This window comes from Apis laboriosa, unplaced genomic scaffold (genome assembly GCF_014066325.1).
Source record: "Apis laboriosa isolate Shangri-la unplaced genomic scaffold, ASM1406632v1 scaffold204_cov149, whole genome shotgun sequence".
In the NCBI taxonomy this organism is placed as follows: Eukaryota; Metazoa; Arthropoda; class Insecta; order Hymenoptera; family Apidae; genus Apis; species Apis laboriosa.
Genome location: NW_025222299.1, coordinates 1694804 through 1716124, shown reverse-complemented (window position 1 = coordinate 1716124; position 21321 = coordinate 1694804). Strand labels below are relative to the sequence as shown.

Sequence of the window (21321 nt, the reverse complement as noted above, 5' to 3'; positions counted from 1 at the left end):
CATAGTGGCCGTTTCGCTGCGAATGGAGGGAGGGGGAGGAGGGGTATTCGAAAGGCCAGGGGACCGGGCCTGGAACCGGGGCAAAAAAGAGGGGGAGGGGGGGAGGCCGCGCGAGGAGTGCGAGTTTTTTAATTTTATGAGGGACGTTTATCTTATGATTATGTTGATAACTTCTCGGTAAGAGCTCGTAACGTAAATTGAACCTCTGACAAGAATTTCGTGAGTGAGTCAGAGGGAGCCAACCACGGGTGGACCCAACCACGGGCCAAGGTGAAAGCCGGGCCGAAGCGAAAAAAAAAAGAAGAAGAAAAAAAAAAAACCCACTAACTGTAAATGCCCGAAAATCGATGGCATTAAAAGTAAATGGCCTTGCCTCGCTATTTGCTCCTTCTCCCTCCCCCTGCCTCCCTCCCCCTCCCTCTCCATTCTAAATCGTATCGGCTTTGTCCCTTGTTAAAAAAAAACGATCGTTCCCTTCCTGTTCCTCCCCTGGCATATAATAGATAAGTTTGGGTCGTGACACGAGGGAGGGGGAGGAGGGAGTCATCACCGAGTCATAGAATCGCCTTTCTCTCATCCTACATCTCTCGTCGGTTCGTCCGCGAGATTCTTCGGTTCGCCAGCCCGTGTATATAACTTGATAAACAAGTTTACTTGGAGAGGCCGGTATCTCGTATATGCAGTGTACTCTCGCTTACACTGGGTGTCCCGAGCAGACTGAATACTAATTGCTGAAATGTTCTTCCGTGCTGGGGAAGCGGACGACTGAATTCGCGTCGTTGATTCGAGGCGAATTTCGCATTCGACGAGGACGGAATATCATTCACGAGGTTTCGATGATGATTCGTTTCGAGGAATGGTGGCTGGAATTGGACCATGGATAATGGAAAGATAAGGTTGTTGATATTTAAGAAATATTTAAAAAATTTTAATCGAAACTACGTGTCCAGAGATTTTGAAAAATCTTTGGGATCTGGTATATACTCGATGTAAATATTCTTAAGTAGAATGATTAGTAAATCCTCTTTTATGCGTATCATGATTCGTGCGCAAGTTCAATATTATTCTTTTATACTTAATTTTTCGAAACACTGCACGTGAGGCTTCAATCAAATTGATTGATATTTTCAATTTTCAATTCCTGAGGATATTATATAAATGAATCGAAGTAGGACGGAAACGTTATCGAATGAATTTCCAGTTTATCGATATCGACACGGATGATAAAGCTTCTATCATATGATGCTAATCTTTTTTCGAAATTATTTTAATGTAAATATCAGCGTGATCACCCGGTATATCGCTCGAATCCTGCTTATCCACCATTATTAGCTTCCTCGGGGGATTTAATTTTCCCGAACATCTCCAATCAGATACATTCCCTCCCCGAGTTTTAAAAACTTTCTAGACGTTTTGACGCAGAGTCGTGCAATAAATTTTGCAACTGGATCGAATTCTTCTCTTCCCATTTTCTTTTTTCCCCTCTCCCTTCCTCCCCAGTATCTGGTATCGCAGATTCGAAGTCCAGTAGTCGACCAGCACGATAAGAAGGCGCGAGAGAAGCGTGGAAAGAAATAAGTCGAGTATACAACGCACGCCAGTTGAGATAGCATGAGATGATGAGCCTCCTTCATTCTCTGCACCAACGGATTAGCCAGCTCGTTTGAACGTCCTAAACGATCTTCCTAATATCCTGGTCACGACACATTCGTTAAGTCTGTATTACGTCCTCCTCGTTACTTTCGATTCCAATCCTTTCAATCTACGATTCCGTGCCCCATAAACTCGAGACTGTTTAGCATTAGAAGTAATCTCTTTAAGAACGAAGAATTTTCGACGAAATTAACGGCAATTCTTTCGTTCAAATTAAACGTTTCGTCGCAAGAGCGCGTGTTTAAAATGCCTAAAGAGATCTATCGAATTTTGAAGAAAATAGGTTCTTCTGTTATCAGAATCGATTACAAGGGGTCTACAATTCTCGTAAAAATTACATCCGCTATATCTGTTTTAAATCTCAAGAGTTAATAGCAGGAAAAGGGGGGGTCTTCGTAACATTCTCGGTGAGAATTATCATAATACGTGGTCGCCGGATGAGCGCGATATCATCGCAGTTTATGGACTGTCGAGGAGCAGGGATCATTGATCCCGACAACACCGACGTTGTGGAAATTAAGAGGTCGAGATATCCCTCGGTTTCCCTCGGAAACGCTATCTGGATAGCGGTCAGAAATCGAAAGAGAGCCGAGTAATTTTGCTAATGTCTCGGTCACGACTCGCTCCTGAATCCTTGAAACGGGTTTCCAATCTGATCCCCGGGATCCTGGCTATACGCCGCCGCGTCCCAGATTCAGAGCCCAGAAAGAACGAAACCTCGGGCCTCCTATTACATTAAACAACGTCTTACTCGTTCGGTGTTAACGTTGATGAAAAATCAGATATCATCTCTAGCGGTTATACCTCGAGAATTTACGAACATCGAGGTTCTACTTTTATCTGGAGAAAAAAAAAAAANAAAAAAAAAAAAAGGAGAGAAAGAAAAGGAAGGAACGAGAGATTTTCCTCTAGCGATGATCCTCATCATTCGCGATGACGAGAGTTCGATATCGATGGCGATCTGAGAACACCTCTCGCCCATAAATCCCCGCTCGAGCTGATGACTCGCCATCTCTATCTGGGCGACCATCCACCCACGCCCCATCCATCCGAGTTTTAAACAATATCTCACTTCCCGTGCACCTTGTTCCGCGTAAATGTTTCCCTTGTACGTACACGCACCGCCGGAATTTAGGGGGTATGTAAAACGGGGCCTTGTGAGCAGGTCTCTTAAAAATGTCTTACTCCCTTGTTCCGGCGTGCAACCAGTTCGAGATGAATTCTTTGCTTGGAAGATCTTTCTTCTTCTTCTTCTTCTCCTCCTTTCTTTTCTTTTTTTCTCTTAACGCGCCAATTAAAAATTCAAAAGCAAATTCCTTTCTTCACCAATTTTTTTTATTCTCTGTTTTCTTGAAATACTTAAGAATATTAACAAATCTTGAAAAAGAGGAACACAAAGAAATGTAGTTTTATGCAAGAAAGATTAATTGCATCTACATTTTCAGGTGAGAGGAAATAATCACAACATTGTTAAAGTATATAGAAAATTGCAGGTCTCACGATTTTCGAGTGCGCTAAAAAGACTGTTAACCAGATAAAAGTTGTTGCATTGTTGTTCTATAAATTGATCCAGATTTTGATCAACATCTACGTTTATAAAATTCTTGTTGAAAAGAATAATATTCCAAATAATACGTATCGAATTATGAATCTAAGAGAAGTCTATCTTTCGAGATAAATCGTAGATCTTGTGAACTTTGTTGAATCTCGGTCATGCAGCGCCTCGAGTATTCGTACCTTTGGCCAATCTTTAAAGGATTTAACGAGAAATCGATGATTGTACGTATCCTTTTCGTTCGTGGAAAAGGTCAGTTGAAAGTGATCAATGATCACCGCATGCGTGCTCGTTAAGTCTTCTAATTTCTTCCTTCCCTTATTCTATTCGTTTATTTCTTTTTTCCATCCCTCTCCCCCCAAACGTGATTTTGCGCTATCCGCATTCGATGTTTCACGGATGTACAACAAATGTTAGCCGAGTGTTTCATTGGCTTGCTTGGCTATTGCACGATTAAATGCCAGTATAGAGAGATCGAATAAGTGGCAAGCACCCGCGTGTTCATTTATCTTTAATCGCACGGTTCATCTCATCCCGACACGACGGGGAGAGATGTATGCACCGCGTTATCGCGCGACTCCTTTCTTGCGCTGGCCGACTTCTTTGCCTCTCTTAAACCTCTTCTCGCGTTTTCCGCGTCTTATTGCTCTCGACTGTGCCACCTACGTCGCTAGATCCTTCAGAAATTCATTCTATCCACTGGTATTGGTTTCGCCAAAAATAGAAAAAATCGAAAAAACCATTTCCATTATTCTTATTAATTAAAAGAAATAAGAGGAAGAGGAGGAACGAAACCACGATGATTTTTGAAATCCTAAATTCAAAAAAATCGATTCACTTATTTTCGCAAATATACATAGTTTCGACGTTGAAGATCAGCAACAAACGAAGAAGGAAGAGAAATCTAAAGGGATGATGATACGTGTGCGAATAAATTCACATTATCGAGTTAACGACACGAGAATGATCGCAATTCTCTCTAATCGACGAGAGGAACAAATTGGATTATAACTCTTGCTCTTTTTTTCCTTTTTCTTCCTCAATTCTTCCGCGACAGACACACCCGAATACCTGTTTCGAGACAATAGGGGAAAAGTTGGCGACGATATCGTGACCGTTCTCGAACGCCCACGTTCCTGATCGCGGGTCGTCGATCTAGCACATCTTTAACGGCGAGAAACGTAGCTGCGTTATCGTTTTATTTATACCTGCACTGCAGCTTTCACGTAACGCGTGCACCGCCTTCCTCTTTTTCTTTTCTTTTTTTTTTTTTTTTTTTCTCCGAGTTAATCTCGTCTATTACGGTACACGCTCACTTTGAACAAGTACCTTTATTATCGGCCGTGTTTAACAGACATCCCTCTCGACTTCGCTCTCCGTTATACGTCAGATTTCAATATCAACCCGTGTAACTCGACTTGGTGAAAAAAAAAAAAAAGATATCTTACTCTCCTTCGTGTTTCTCGAAGGATTGGATTATCTAATTTGACGTTTAGAGAGACGTTTTTAAAAAACTGATTGATCGAAGATTTGATTGAACTTGATCGAAGATTTAAATGTGGGACGAAGTGGATGTATCTAGATATAACTAGATATTTATTTAGAAGGAAGAATCTTGGGATATGTGATTGTGAAATAGATATATATACGAAAATATATTGGGACATGTGTGTATTAATTTTTTTACAAAATACAGAAAGAAATATGTAGAAATATATTTTATATAGATTTGTACTTATTAAATATTTAATATTAATATTAAATATTTAATATTATTTTATATAATAATATTAATATTTAATATTATTTAATTGAATATTTAATAGTTATTGCTCTATCAACCGAACTCCTGTCAATAATTTATCCCAGATAATTACAGTTCTCCCTTATCCTCCTAATTAATTTCTTAAAAACTTTATCCACGAGTCAATTTCACGTATATCGTAATCAAAATTATTTCTTGATCGTATAGAAGATATATTCGATCTATTCTCCCTATAAATAATTCAAAAACTAAATATATTTATATATAGACCCTTTCCCTTTTATTTCGACGAAGAAAATATTCTTAACAATACTTCTGATCATCCTTACTCGATACAAGAGAATATCTATCATTATTTTCGATAAGATCCGACAAAAATGTTTTCCAGAAACGGCCGACAATAATATAGAATATCATTTTTCGCGAGGGTCCAGTTAATGGATCCGCAATATGTATCTCTGAGGTGGTGATTTCGAGGAAGTCATAAGCCTGCCGGTAATTTTCCGCGCATTATACCTCTCGTTACACCCACGCGAGCAGATCAACGGTTCACCTCGGCCGTCTTTAGTTCACGACGTGAGCGAGCATTATCGCTTCTATATTACGTCCGTTGGATCCTTTTTCCGTCCAACTTGCACCCCATTTTATTTCAGTTTCTCGTTCAAACGGAATAACAAAAAAAAAAAAAAAAAGAAAAAAGAGGGATTCATAATCCTTTGTGAGATAAAAAAAAAATCTTGATAAACGTGAAATTTGAATCATTGAAATTTTAAATTATATTTTAATAACGTACTATTAGTTAAATTTCTTGTTAATGATATACCGTAGTATAGTGTTTCAGATTTGATTGTGGAAATTTCATTGTGGAAAATATTCTGGGAAAATATTACGGATAAACGCTTATCCAATTATCTTGTGTTGGAATACTGAAATTGATCTATCCGACTTTAATTTAAAAAGATGTAATATCCACATCAGCAAGTATTGATTTATTAATGCAAATTATTTCTTTGCTATCTGCAATGTAATTATTCTTTTTATTCATATATTCATTCTGTAACAATCTCAGATTAACGAGAACTAATTCTACTACGTTTCAAAAGAGGGAAATAAAAAAAAAAAAGATAGGAAACATATCGCGAAATATTTTATCGAGAGAGGATGAGAATTTTTAAAAACAATAATCTCGAACGCGACATGCGGCAGACAAGATTTATGCACGTCCCTTCGATGATGGAGCAATCATTTATTCTCCATATTAATTGATTATTCAGTTCCGATCGCGTACGAGAGATGATATATGACTCGATACGATACCACGTTAAGAACAAGAAATCTACTAGTCGCGCGTGCATAAATTACCAACATTGATAACGAAACCCACGCATTTTCTTTAGATCTTGTTTTTTCTTCGTTTGTACAGTGTCATGTAGTCGATGCCGGCATTTGGAAACGGCTAAATAAGTGGAAAGCGTTTCTTCACACTTTCAGCCGGGTAAGAAGATGTCTCCTCTCTCGCCAGACGATAACGAAATGAATTATATTCATGAATAATTCCGTTGAGTTCCGTGAACGCGAACAGAATATTCTTACTAATCGTTCAATATATTTTATAAAGAACGATACATCGACATCGATCGTCGAGAAGAAATTTCTTTTGCTACCAACGATCATTTATCTTAAATAGATTTCCAAGTAAGTATAATCAATATAGAATTAAAAAGACGTAAATTTCTATAAATATTCCCACTTCTATTTTCCGATCTTCTAATATTCGATTAAATAACTTTTCTCAAAGTGGATTTTGAGAACCCTGTGTTACCATCCACAACCGGTGTCCGACCAAATGACCAACATGGCGTGACCCAAACTCTCCAGAACTTTCCCCATACAGGGGATCCCCTCCGCCGCTGAAATTTTATGTATCCCGGTGGAACGGAGAGGGAAAAAGAGATATGCTTGAAAATCCATGTGGCCAGGGTATCCAGAAACGGCTGGGAAAGAATGTGGTTACCGGACGTGCAGGTTGCATCGGCCGGTGAAGAATTAGATGAAGATAGAGGTACTCGTGATGCATGATCACGATTAGTCAAATAAGCGGGGACTTATTACAGATAAAGGTTTACGAGGGTAGGAACCAATGATGGGATGTGTGCATCGAACAGATAATAAGTATATCATAAGCATTATGATCGATTTGTAAAACCCTATTTGAGATTGATCCGCAATTAGGTGCACGAAAACATTTTACACTCGAGGAACGTGCCTCAAAATTCTCGAATACCGAAGTAAAAGGAATCATGCCTCGTTAATTCTCTCTAAAACGTATAATTGGAAACGTTAATTAGATTACATACGAGCGTGCATCATTAACGGAATGGCATAAACTTGTTTCTTTTTTTTTTTTCACATATTAAAATGATAGTAGCCCGTTAGAAGAGGAACAAATTTTTAATTAAACGCTTGAGATAAGCAAAAAATAATGCCAACTTTTAAATCTAAAAAATACTTGATGGGATTTTTAAATCTTGATTAAGTATGAATAATATTTTTTAATTGAGACGATATCTATTGATTAATTAAAAATATTATTTTTCTTTGCGATATATTGTGAGAAAATAATTTTTAAAAAATGATAAATCTATTAGTGATAAATAAAATTCCACTATCAAAACGGTAAATCAAACCTAAATTGCTGTATATGGTTCGTGTCGCGACAAGTTACATGCAATTACATCATCCCGTCTCGAATTGTTTATTTTTTATCGAACATGTGTCGGAATATTCGAAAAGGCTAATCGAATTTTTTAGAATAAGTAAAATCTTGATAGAAAAATAGTTGCAAATATGATCGATTTGTGTTTCGTTGAAATAAAATTCATTACATTGATTATATTTAAAAGATATCGATAGCTACTTTCGATATCGATAGAAAAAATATGGCGGCAAGAGATATATATAAGGTTAATATAAAAAAAAATGGACTTACTTGTGAACCACCCGTTACATTCAAGAACGTTGATGTTCATAGCGTACCGAATGTACGTGAAAACGTGTAATTTTACGAACACACCGCTACTTCTCAAAGAAACTTGGTCTATACACCGTACGCATTAACTCGAAACAACACTTAAACATTAAATCGATTTCTCTTTACCGCGCGCGTCTCACGATTCAACTATACGAATATTTAAACGAGCGCATTCACCACAACGTGTTTTCAGTCCCGGTCGACAGTCAGCTGGTGAAACGAAGTGGTGGAATCGGTCAGGGTTCGTCGAGAACAGAGTGGTCACAGTGTAGCTCGTGCCCCGGCAACATCGGCTTCGCCACTATTCTGTAGTTGCACATGTTCCTTGCTATTAAGGAGTCTTCACACTGATCACATCTGCGTATATGTCACTACGTCACAATCAACATAAAATAACGTTCGATTCAGCGTGCTAACCTATAACATACAATTAACAACAAATAAGATATAATGATATGATTAACAAACAATTCGTATTAATTTATAACAATCAGTCAGTGAAAATAATTATTAAGCGTGTTTACATGAAGAATTGAGAATTTACCATTGTTTTTTACCAAATCTGTCATAACCAATATTTTCATTTTGTCTAAATATTTGAATTATTTTTCATGATGTGTAACACAGTTGATTATCTGTATAAATTTTATGAAACTGAATAATTGAAAACTGTTCTCGATGATCAAAATATAAGATAAATTCGTGACACGCGGTAATCGTGACAGTTCGGTATGCGTGGACGCGAATTCTTGGCGCGCGACAAACAACGTAATGACCATCGATGTTAACGGCAACGTGCTTCTACTACCAAGAAAACGAAACTAATCGTCGCCACAGCCGACAGGATGTCTGTTCTCTTCTATTTTTAAACCGAACACCGAACTCACAACACACACATTTCCTTTACACGTTACGCGTAAAACTGGCATTCCAGGTCAAGCGTGCTTGTCGAATTTTGATTCGTCAAATTAACACGGGAGGGAGACAATGTCACTATTTCGAATCAAAATTTCTAAATTTGTATATTTAGTTACATTACATTAAAAATTTACTTGAATTTTATAAATATTTTTTTTTATTTTAGAATTTAAATAAATCTACTAATAAAAATATATTTATTTATGACATTATGATTATTTCGATAAACTTTAAACTTTATGGATTATAGATCGTATTATACTATTTTAAAATTCTTTTATTCGTATATATCGATAAAATAACAAAATTATACTTTCAAAAGGGAAGTATAAGTACTTAAAAAAAAAAGAATATCGAGAAAGTATTTCCATACAGAAATATGCTTTATCGATACAACGAATCGAAGAAAAAAGCGTTCTAAAGTTACCTCTGACCAGGCAACAGGTCCTTGCCGACCAATCGAACTCGAGAGTTCCTCGCCGTCTTTCGGCTCGATTCTCTAACTGATTTCGAGATCGATTTTGTCGACTTAAAAATGCGAATCCTTGCTGGAACCGAATGTTGGATCGAACATGCAAAAAACAGTCTTATACCTTTCGAGATATACAAGATTCGTAATTTTTAACGCAAAACGAACACCATTTAATATATAGTCCGAAATCACGCGTTATATTAGGCCCGTAATAATTATTTATTATGTTTCCGGCCTAAGAAGAGTACTTAGTTCGCGTAGTTGAGTGCGGGCGTAATAAGACTGCCTGCTGACGGCGGTAGCGCGGTTTGTGCCCGCAAGCAGCAGCAGCCAGGGAAGCCCCTCTACCATGGCACTCTCCTGCAACTCCTCCAAGCAAGCCAGCCAGCCATCCGTGCCGACTTGCCTACCAGGCCTCAGAGTGGGTCCCGGCACTACAGTTCCATCCTGAATCGAAATGGTTGCTTTGCTTTCCGTGCTTTGCGCGAATCACGCAAGACCCTTCAGGCACGCTTCGGGGGACCGAAAGGGGTCCCCACGTGCTGGATTTAGCCCGCGGCTGCACAGTCGATAAAGAAGTTTAAAATATCTGTCCCTTATAACAATACGATTAAGTCACGATACACGAAATAAATACGAGATAGCAGCATTATATTGTGGCAGCTTATTAAACATTAAATGCATTCAAATGCTCGTTTTATGATAAAAAAAAATATATATATATATATAATAGTTTGAAGTAAGATTATAAATTAAAGATTATATAATCTTATTTTCTTTTTATGAAAATGGTGATCCAAGTTTCTTTAAGTTTTTTAAAATTATTGGTTTTGTAACCAGAGCTCTTTGAATTGAATCTATTAACACACGTTGCTGATTATACGGAGGAAATGGCATTCCTTCGAGATTATATAAATATACGGCACCCTCTATATTCGCTACTGCAATTTGATTACCATTCGCCGTAAAATTAATCATAACAAATCTAGCGCTATTAGGTGATATTGTCACTGAGGCAGGTTTGTATATTTTCCGTCTAATATCCCATATGCAGATTTCATTGTTGACGATACTCGCTATGATCGTGGAATGAATTGGAGACCAAACTGCACATCGAACGCATGCCATTGTCGTAGATAAAGTGATCAATGGATCTGTTAGCCCTTCTGCCCAAATTCGAATGCACCAGTCAGCGCCACAGGTTAAAAATATTTTTTCACAAAATGGAGAAAACATCATTGAATAAACTGGTCCATCATGCGCTAGAAAATTATCTATATATTGATATAAATAATTTGTTGAGCATTTATAAATACAACCTTCATTTGAACCAATAAAATAGATATTACTCAAAGTAGGATGTTTTTGTAATACTAATGCGCCAGGACTTCGACTAATAGATACACCAAAAAAATCACATTGAACAGTTCTCTTAACACCTGGCAATGTTCCTTCTATTCTAAAAACTTTCATAATCGTCATCGAAGTAAAATCTTCGACATATCGATAACAGAAAATGCAACCATCTTCATTACACGTATAAATTTGTTCTTCGTAATCATATTGTTCGTCACCTGGCCACCATTGAACTTGCCAGTGCGGAGAATTTGAAGAACTTGTACCCTTTTGACTTCGTCGTATAATATTAATATCTGGTTTACTCACATCAATTACCAAGATTTCGCCATTATAAAAACCAACAGCTAGTAAATTTGGTCGATCACGACTCCAATCGAGATCTGACACTTGAGTATCGAAATAATATCGACGAGCTGGATTGCCAGGATTTTTCGCAGACCAAAGAAAAACTAAGCCATTTTTAATTTCTGAATTATCTCGCGCTCCATATCCTACAGCTAAAATACTAGTGTTAACATAATTCCAACGCAAAGAAGCTACTGGCCTTCCCAAAGTTTCTTCAGAGCTATGAATCCAAAGAAGATCCAGACTATATGTGAATTCTAAATCAAGGCTACATGGATCTTGCTTGACTAAACCGGTAAAACGTTTTTGAGCATCGATGAAAATGTTGTTCGATATTATACTCTCCATTATTCGCACAGCATTCCGGAAGTTATCGTGATGGAATATATATATCTGCTCTTCGAGAAGGGTAGGCATCTCGACTATTTCAGACTTTGGTAATTTAGATCTCAAATTCTACGAAAATAAAATTAAAAATAATTATTTTATGAATTTATAAACATTACTGTAATTTTTATATAAACGTTTTAAAATTAAAACGTTTATATGTTAAAAATTGTTCAAACCTGCGCTTCTAGCATCTTTTGTATAGATTCCTTTCTATGTACTACAAATAAACCATTTTTTTCGAGTATCAATTCAGGTTCAGCATACGTATCATATATCACCCAATTATTTACGAACATTCCTTCATTTACACGTCTTTGTCTACTAAAATATGTTCCTCGAGATCTCATAGGTATCTGTATAGTTTGAGTTTCAATCTCTACTAATTTTCTATGTGAACCAGGTCCAATTGTTTTATATTCGTAATTCTCATTTTCTTTTTGAACTTGTATACCTTCCGGTGTATGTAAATCAGCTACCCGAGGGTCTAATCCAAAAATAAAAAAGGTCTCTGTTTCTTTCAAACAGAGTTTTACAGTTTCAGGTCGAGTCAAAAAAATATTTGGATCGTCACTGAATGAGACAAAAAAATGTTTAAATTTCTATTTTGTCTATTGATTATTTTATTTTTAAATAAAATATTAATATTAATTTTTTGTGAACATATATTATATGTGTACAATTTATTTATCAATAAAACTCGTGTATACAAAATATTTATATTAATATCTTTAAATTGTAGATATGTCCCCAAAAAATTAATTATAATAATACTAATTATTTAATAATTCATTTAATAATTATCTAATTAAAATTTTTTAAATTATCATATTCTTAAAATTACCTAGGTAGATAAAATTGAGGAGGAGCTTCTTCTTTTTCATATATATATTCATCAATTTGAGTAGATAATAAACTTTCAAATAACACATCATCACCTACTACAGTGCCAGAAGGAAGCGAGGATGTTCTGATAATTGCAGATGCACTTCTTATACCGGAAATGATAGATAGTTGTCCAATGCTGACAATTTGAGACAATCCAATTGTTTCAAATGCAGTTATTTGCTTTTCATCGATTGAACTATAAATTTGATGGGTTAATAATTTTGGAGTAACATCGACATCATCTTCTATCATGCGATAAGTCTGACGATTTTGTAAAATAACTGAGGTTAGGTTTTTGCCGGCAATCTTGCGCGTTTTTCCTGTGCTGCTGAGCTTAAATTTTGATGAAACTGGACTTTCAAATCTGCTACTATGACTCCTCGAAGGAAGATGTAAAGATTCTAATTCATCCGCTTTCATTCTAATAAAAATATTTTTGTCATAAACTTTTAACATATATATATATATATATATATTACATTTTATTGATACCTATAAACGAATGTTTACAAGAAAATATTAAAGAAATAATTTATATATTTTGATATTATATTATTATGTTGAAATAAAGTTTCAACTTATTATATTACTTATTTTTTTCGTTTTTCATTTTAAATATTTTTATATTTTATATCTTAGTTACTACATCACTTCATCATGTTTCAAAGAAGAGAATGTATTAAACGATACAGTTGACTAACTCCATGGTGATATAAAAATCAATTTTAGGCATAGTTTCGTTAATATTTTAAGTTATTTATAACAATTATCATAATATATTATGATATGTAGTAATAAAAAATGTATCTGAATATGATGATTTTGATTGATTTTTATTTCTTTTATTAATATATGATTATAATTGAGAGTTAAATATGCAGTTATTTAATTTATTAATATAAATTTTGTTCTAATCTTTTTTATTATTTAATTATAAAAATACTATATATTTTTATATTATATAACATAATATTTATAATATTTTTATTGATGTAATAACTGAATAATTAACATGAAATAAAACAAAATTTAATTATAAATACCTATTTAAATCCATATCGTATCCACCACGTACTCTATTAAGACATTACGGAACTTGATCGAATTGTATTATATGTACAGTCGATAAAAGGTAATCGTACAATTGAGTAAGATACGGCGTTAATCAAGTGATGAGTTTAAATAAAATTTTAAAATCATAACACAATAATTATAACAGTCAACAAAATTATGTTTGAAAAGAAATAAAACGCGAATCGTTTGTGCGAACAATTGTCAGCCATAACATTACCGTAAATAAGCGCAGACGCACTGACGACAAATCTCTTACGTGTTATTTCGAACATCCGTTTCGTAAAAAATCATGAAAATCATTTAATGGCACTTGCGCATTTGTGACTACGATATACGTGATACATCAGATCATTTTGGAAATAGAGTTAAGTTAGCGGAAGAATATAAATAATTGCTGAGAGGGCTCCGCAGTCAAAAGACTAAAGTAAGTGACATGAATTGTGTCAGCAATGGCAGATGCAACTCCATTAGTATTTTGACGAGACCTACGATCTTTACTTGCCAAACACACCTAATGAACTTTGTTCATCGTGTAATTTTCGATTAATATTATCATCAAATATTATTCCGTATGTGACAGTTTGATGTTTTCTGCAAGAAACATTTATTAATCTTATTTGTATTTTATCAACTTTTACAGTTCTATCGCGGACATATGACTTCCGATTTTGTTCATGGATACATAATACGTCAGAAAATGCTAATAGATTCAGAAAATACGATGTTAATGATTGTGAATGAAAATTGCACATTTATATGAACAATATTCGTGTTTAATTTTTATTATTATATGATATTTACATTAGATGTTAGTGTCGTTACAGTATGCTTATAAAGATTGTCAGTGACTTTTAGAATTGTTTTTCTTTCTTTACAATACTGTCGTCAGTGTTAACTGATAAAAAAATATAGCTTTGAACGTTGCCTTACGTCAATATAAATTAAATCAAATAGTTTTATTTTTATTTCTTAAATTATATAAGAATTTTTTAAATTTTTGAACAATTAATCTGTGAATTTTTATGACAGATATTTTTTAAGTTCTTGTTATTATCAATTACATTTTCTTTAAGAGTTCTCTAATATGAGTACTACAAGGGAACAAGCTGGACCATCTAAACCATGGGATTCTACTGCAGAAGAGAAAGAAAAGGATAATCGAACATTTGAATGCAATATTTGTCTTGATACTGCAAAAAATGCAGTTATTAGCATGTGTGGTCATTTATTTTGGTAAATTTATTATTAATGATGTATTTATTAATAATATATAATGTATATATGTATTATATTTCAATAATAAACATACATTTTTATATTATTCAGTTGGCCTTGTCTGCACCAATGGTTAGAGACACGTCCAACAAGGCAAATGTGTCCTGTCTGTAAAGCTGCAATTAGCAAAGATAAAGTTATTCCATTGTACGGACGTGGAGATACAAGGCATGAAGATCCAAGGTAAATTATATTTTTATTTTTATAAATTAAATGCATAATTATTTAATATTTCAAAAATTAAATTTTAAAGATTATTGATTATTATTATTGATTCAGAAATAATGTTCCACCACGTCCTGCTGGGCAAAGAACAGAACCCGAAAATAATATTGGATTTTCTAGTTTTGGTTTTGGAGATGGTTCTTATATGTCATTTGGTATCGGGACATTTCCATTTGCATTCTTTACATCTACTTTTAATTTTGGAGAAACACGACCAAGTGCAGGTATTTTTTCTTTATAAATTAATTTTATATATAATGCTATCTAATAAAATTGAATTTAATTATGTATTTTTATATAGCTGCTAGAGGAACACCACAATATGAAGAAGAACAATTCCTTTCAAAAGTATTTCTATGGGTGGCTTTGATATTTGTTTGTTGGCTCTTGATGGCGTAACATTTTGTTAAACCATATTATTTGCTCCGTATCTTGTAACCCTGCACCACTTGCTGAATTGATTCATTACATTTTTATTAATACATCGATCTTTCCTCGTTTGTGTAATCGTTGTTACTCGCTACAGTAACTCTATCTGCTTGAATAAACAAACGGATTTTGTTATAAGTGTAATAACATTTTTACTTGTATATACACTTTATTTTTAATTTTTTGTGTTTTTATAATAAAATGATTAGTTTAAATGATTAGTTTAAAATAAAAGAAATAAATTTATTATCTAAATATAATATCACTTATATTGTTATTAATCATGTAAAAATAATATAGGTTATTTTTTTTAATTGTATTTTATATAAACACGTATATTCAAGCAGGTAAAACTTTTCTGATTTTAGAATTTTTGAGATACTAAACCATTTATTCTTATAATATTTATGTATATAAATATAAATATTATTACTTTTAGACTTATAAGATATATATCATAAGATATATCTATACATTGCATATATGATTAGTTTAAAATAAATCTATTAGATTTATTATATTATTATGGACCTATGGTTTTATTATTATTAATTATTAAAATAAACAGTGTATATAACAATCTAGTTATTAAGACAGTTTGATAACAAATGCAAACAAAATGGAATAAAAATGAATATATATATATATATATATATATATATATTATATATTTATTGTATATAAATATATAATGTCATCATTGAAAATATAAGATAATAGATTTATCTTATTTATTTTTCTGCTTTTACTTATATTGCGGTTGTTATGGAAATAAAAAAAAGAAAGGCAATTACAAATCCGAAAAATGACGATCATAATTAAAAAAAAAGTAAGGTTCGTTTTATATCCTAATTTAATGATTGTTACATTAAATCGAAATTAACATTCCATAATATACTGGAAAGTTAATTAATTTAAAATTAACTTGAAAGTGAAATATTTATAATTAACATTTATAATTAAACATATTCCGTATTAAAAAAAAAATACTATCGACATTATTCATTACAATATAATTTGTAATTTGTTTAAAGTTAAATATTGTAAATTGTTTAAAAAACTTATTTAATATATTAATATTAAAATAAATTAGAAGCAAAGAAATACAAGTAATGTGTTTTTAATAATATTCCTTATTTTTTTGTAGTTATAGATTTTATTAAAGACAAGTATATTCATTCAGTAATACAAATAATATGAATGAAGTATAAAATAATATTGTTGTGTTAAAGATAAAATTATTTTATCTATATTGATAAATATATAATATTTATATATTAAATATATAATATTTATATCTTAATTCTACTTAAATTATTTAATGTATATAATTGTTATAATATATATTGATTTATACAATGTTTTCTTTTCAATTTTCTTTTAATTTTATTAAGTTTAAAAAATAATTAAACTTAACACAACTAAAACTTTTATGTAAAAAAGTCCAAGCATTTCATAATGATCAATTTTATCATATTATAGATCTAAAAGTTTTATCACAGATTGCAGCTCCAATAGCGATATAATGCTCTCTCATTTATGTGAACAGAAGGTGAGGTATTGAAAGATAATAGTTTATGCATCAAAAGATCTCTATTACTATTTTGCTTCAATTAGATATGAATTATGAACTATGTAATTAAGTATATACACATATATGTATAATATTTTCTTTATCTTATATATATTTTAGGCTTATATTATAGTTATTAAATTGTAAATAGAAAATATTTATTAAAGAACATTCAATTTTTAATTAAAGAGAATAGTGCTTATTTCTATTTATAAACAAACAGAAAAGTTTAATTTGTATTGTTTTTTTTTTTTGTTTCATTTTTTGCTGTCTTTTTTATAAACCCTTTAGAAATTAATAAATTACATTCTTCCTGAAAAATAAAAACTAATTATCTTATATTATATATATATTACCTTATATTGTATCTCTGCTTTATTATTAAAGATAACAAATTCAGGAAACACATCTGGAATATCTTTAAATTTAAGATTATTACTAAAATAATTTATAAGGATTTATATAATTCTTATTCTTTTAAAACATTGTATTTTTTTCAATTATTACTTAAATTAGAATAGAAAATTAAATAAAATATTTTTACTAAATGTATATATATATAATGAAGCAATATAAAAAGATCTATATATAATAAAAAAATGAAAGATTAAATATAAAAGATAAAAGTCTAGATATGATAAAAGAATGAAGGCTTAATCAAATCAAATATTTCATAATCAAAAACTTCATGTAATATTAATACTAATTGTTTATTCTTGAATATTATAAATAAATGTTCTCGAATAATTAAAAAGAAAAAACTGATTCTTTAATCAGTTATCATATTTTATATTATGCTATTAATAATTTTTATTTAAGGATAATAGAATATTAGTAAATAAATCTTCAAAGATAAATTGTTTAATATTTGCGAACCAGATTAAACGACTATCAGTACAGCTCTGAACGAAGTTTTTAATATTTTGAATTATTTTGATTTGATTTAAACTCATAATATGTTAATATAATTATATTTCTGTTAGTTAAAATAAATATATTTAATACCTCAATTTTTGCAGATGCGTAATATTTGTTTCTTGAATTGACATAAGAAATTGTAAAAATGATTTATTTATTTACAAGAAAGAAAATGACAGTTACTATAAGAGCCATGTTTATTTCATTAAAACGGAAATTGATATATAACATTTTCTATATTCAATATAATAAATTTTTCTTAAAAAATTCTTGATATATCTTAAATTTAAAATAAATATCTTTATATCTTTATATAAATAATGTTCATTCAATAAGAAAATATTATATTTAATTATAAATTCTGTTTATTAAAATTTATTTTTCATTAAAATTATTTTATTCATATATTTAATTTTTTTTATAATTTAAATATTTTGTAATATATAAATATAATTGTAATTCATATATATTTTTATAATTTCATAAAATGTTTTCTATATATATAAATAACATATATTTAAATTTATAGCAAAAACTAATAAGTTTTTCAACTTAAATGTCATGCGTAGTAAACACGTCCTGTGTGTGTGAAAATGGCGCTTTCTTGTGCAAGTAAGTTTTTTCTTTTTCATTTAATTATTTTTTATTTAAAAATATAAAAATTTATATTAAGTTTTTATTGATGATACCATATTATAATAATAGAAATGAATTAGTTTTTTTTGTAATAAAATTTGATGCATACCGGCAAGAATTGAACATAACCTAGAATCTCTGCATTATATTTCATATAATTCTCTGAGAAAAATATTTATTTTCAGTTTCTAATGAAGTCCCGGAGCATCCGGTTGTATCTCCAGTATCTGGTTCTATATTTGAAAAGAGATTAATTGAAAAATATTTAGCCGAAAATGGAGTAGATCCTATAACTGGAAAGGAATTAACTGCAGACCAACTTATTGATATTAAAAGTATATTATTTTTATTTCTTTAAAAAATTTATTTATATTATAAAATATATCTATTAAATTTCACTATTGAATGTTAAATTATCAATAATATTATTATTTTATAGCCACTGCAATAGTCAAACCTAAACCACCAAGTGCTACTTCAATTCCAGCTATATTAAAAATTTTACAAGATGAATGGGATGCTGTTATGTTACATTCATTTACACTTAGACAACAACTTCAAACAGCTAGACAGGAATTATCTCATGCATTATATCAACATGATGCAGCATGTCGTGTAATTGCTAGATTAACAAAAGAAGTAACTGCTGCTAGAGAAGCTTTAGCTACTTTAAAACCTCAAGCAGGAATTGTTCAGGCTACTACCATTCCACAACCTGTAAGAATAAAATTCTATTAATTTTATTTATATATTGTAATATATGCTTATAAACTATATGTTATAGGCACTTGCAGTGGAAGCTGGTGGTACAGCTGCTCAGCCTATGGAGCAAGCTGGAATTACTGAGGATGTAATACAAAAACTTCAGGAAAGAGCCACAGTACTCACACAGGAAAGAAAACGTCGTGGACGTTCAGTTCCTGAAGATTTACTTCCACAAGATAGTATTCGTGCATTTCAAACACTTGCATCACATCCTGTAACATTTTTTTTTTGTATTTATATAATAAATATTTGTTTATTTCCATGTATTATTATTAATTTTATTTATTTATATTTTTAAGGGTCTCCATTCAGCTAGTGTTCCTGGTATACTTGCACTTGATATCCACAGTGCAGATACTAGTAAAATTTTAACAGGTGGTGCAGATAAAAATGCCACAGTATTTAATAAAGATACAGAACAAGTTGTTGCAATATTAAAAGGACATACTAAAAAGGTATAAATTATTTATTTTTAATTCTGAATATTTTTTGATGTTTAATATTGTTATAATATTTCCAAGGTTACTAGAGTAATTTATCATCCAGAAGAAGATATAGTAATGACTGCATCACCTGATACTACAATACGTATATGGAATGTAGGAACTAGTCAAACAACATTGCTATTGAAAGCTCATGATGCTCCTGTGACTGGACTATCTTTACATCCAACAGGGGATTATTTATTAAGTTCATCTTTAGATCAACATTGGGCATTTTCAGATATACGTACTGGTAGATTATTAACTAAGGTATATTTATAAAAAAAATAATAATTTTCAGAAATAAAATTTTATAATTTTAAAGTTCAACATATTATATACGTTTGTTATTTTAATATGTTATTAGGTTGCTGGACAAGTCAGTCAACCTTTAACCACAGCGCAATTTCATCCTGATGGATTGATCTTTGGCACTGGTACTCAAGACTCTCAAGTGAAGATTTGGGACTTAAAGGAACAATCAAATGTAGCTAATTTCCCAGGTCATTCAGGTCCTATCACAGCAATTAGTTTTTCTGAAAATGGTTATTATTTAGCTACTGCTGCAGAAGATTTTTGTGTGAAACTTTGGGATTTGCGTAAATTGAAAAATTTCAAAACTCTTCAATTAGAGGAATCATATGAAGTTAAAGATATTTGCTTTGATCAAAGTGGAACATATCTGGCAGTAGCTGGAACAGATGTAAGGTAAGAACTATATCATATGAAATAGTTAAGTTCAATTATATTAGAATTAATTCTTTATCTGTTGATATTTTTATTTTTAGAGTGTATTTGTGTAAGCAGTGGCAAGAACTGAAAGTGCTTAATGATCATACAGCAGCCGCAACTGGTGTTCGTTTCGGAAAACATGCACAATATATAGCATCGACTAGTATGGATAGAACTTTAAAACTTTATGGATTACCTTAAATAATTAGTAATAAAAATATATTAATTTAAGAACAAATTAAATTAGAATTTGTAGTATAAGTTTATTATGAAAGTAATGACAAATGGTTTTAAGAAAGATCATTTGATTTATATTTAAGAATTACTATGAATTCTTTAAAAGAATTTTAAATATAAGACACTTCATAACAATAAATTTGAGTGCAGTTATTGTATAAATATTTTTTTAAAATTGTTATAGATAATGCACTCGTAATTGATATTTTTCTTGTGTTAACTATTTTGATTGAAAAGTTTAATGATATCAATGTGATTCAAATTAATTATTCAAATTTTTATACATCTATTCACTTAATTTTGAAAACAAAAGTTTTAATTGAAAGATATTTACAAATTAAATTTTATATTTATATTTGATTTCAAGTTAATGATGTGGATTTTAAAATTAATTTCTTTACACTAATAATATAATAATAATAATAATAATAATAATAATAATAATATTTTATATAATTCTTTAAATTTTGATTATAGATTATTAATTTATCAAAAATGAGTAAATAAATATTAAATTACATTAAATATACAATTTAAATTTGATTATATGTATATTATGAATTGTTGATGAATTTCTTTTCAATGTTCATTTAAACAAAGTA

At 31.1% G+C, this 21321-nt stretch overlaps 3 protein-coding genes across 7 annotated transcripts in view; 2 read left to right on the top strand and 1 right to left on the bottom strand.

The window, feature by feature from the left end:
- Positions 1-13547, bottom strand: part of LOC122712721 (dynein axonemal intermediate chain 4-like) — a 35077-nt gene extending 21530 nt beyond the window's left edge. Inside the window, exons 1-4 of one of the 4 annotated variants that reach the window (XM_043932549.1) lie at positions 13417-13543; positions 12330-12794; positions 11665-12058; positions 9987-11554 (exon numbers count right to left, since the gene is read on the bottom strand). In XM_043932549.1, the coding sequence (XP_043788484.1) occupies positions 10175-11554; positions 11665-12058; positions 12330-12794; positions 13417-13430 (2253 nt within the window). In that variant the 5' untranslated portion in view covers positions 13431-13543 and the 3' untranslated portion in view covers positions 9987-10174. Of the gene's footprint in view, positions 1-7962; positions 8422-8548; positions 8810-9349; positions 9723-9986; positions 11555-11664; positions 12059-12329; positions 12795-13416 lie in introns of those variants that run through there. The other 3 variants (XR_006346409.1, XR_006346407.1, XR_006346408.1) reach the window with 3 other exon arrangements.
- A 181-nt stretch (positions 13548-13728) lies between these two features.
- On the top strand, positions 13729-15801 carry LOC122712722 (E3 ubiquitin-protein ligase RNF185-like). Of its 2 annotated transcripts, none has more exons than XM_043932550.1 (5): positions 13729-13871; positions 14521-14680; positions 14774-14905; positions 15002-15171; positions 15249-15800. In XM_043932550.1, the coding sequence occupies exons 2-5, from the start codon at positions 14532-14534 to the stop codon at positions 15344-15346; spliced, it is 549 nt and encodes a 182-aa protein (XP_043788485.1). In that variant the 5' UTR covers positions 13729-13871; positions 14521-14531; the 3' UTR covers positions 15347-15800. The 2 variants fall into 2 exon arrangements, with proteins under 2 accessions (XP_043788485.1, XP_043788486.1); XM_043932551.1 differs by lacking the exon at positions 13729-13871 and adding an exon at positions 13898-14016 and having other exon boundaries at positions 15249-15801.
- Positions 15802-18342: 2541 nt separating this feature from the next.
- On the top strand, positions 18343-20863 carry LOC122712650 (pre-mRNA-processing factor 19). Its single transcript, XM_043932456.1, has 8 exons — positions 18343-18479; positions 18689-18838; positions 18943-19220; positions 19288-19482; positions 19568-19723; positions 19790-20020; positions 20118-20458; positions 20539-20863. Exons 1-8 carry the CDS (start codon positions 18461-18463, stop codon positions 20681-20683), a joined length of 1515 nt encoding a protein of 504 aa, XP_043788391.1. The 5' UTR covers positions 18343-18460; the 3' UTR covers positions 20684-20863.
- The last annotated feature ends 458 nt before the right edge of the window (positions 20864-21321 follow it).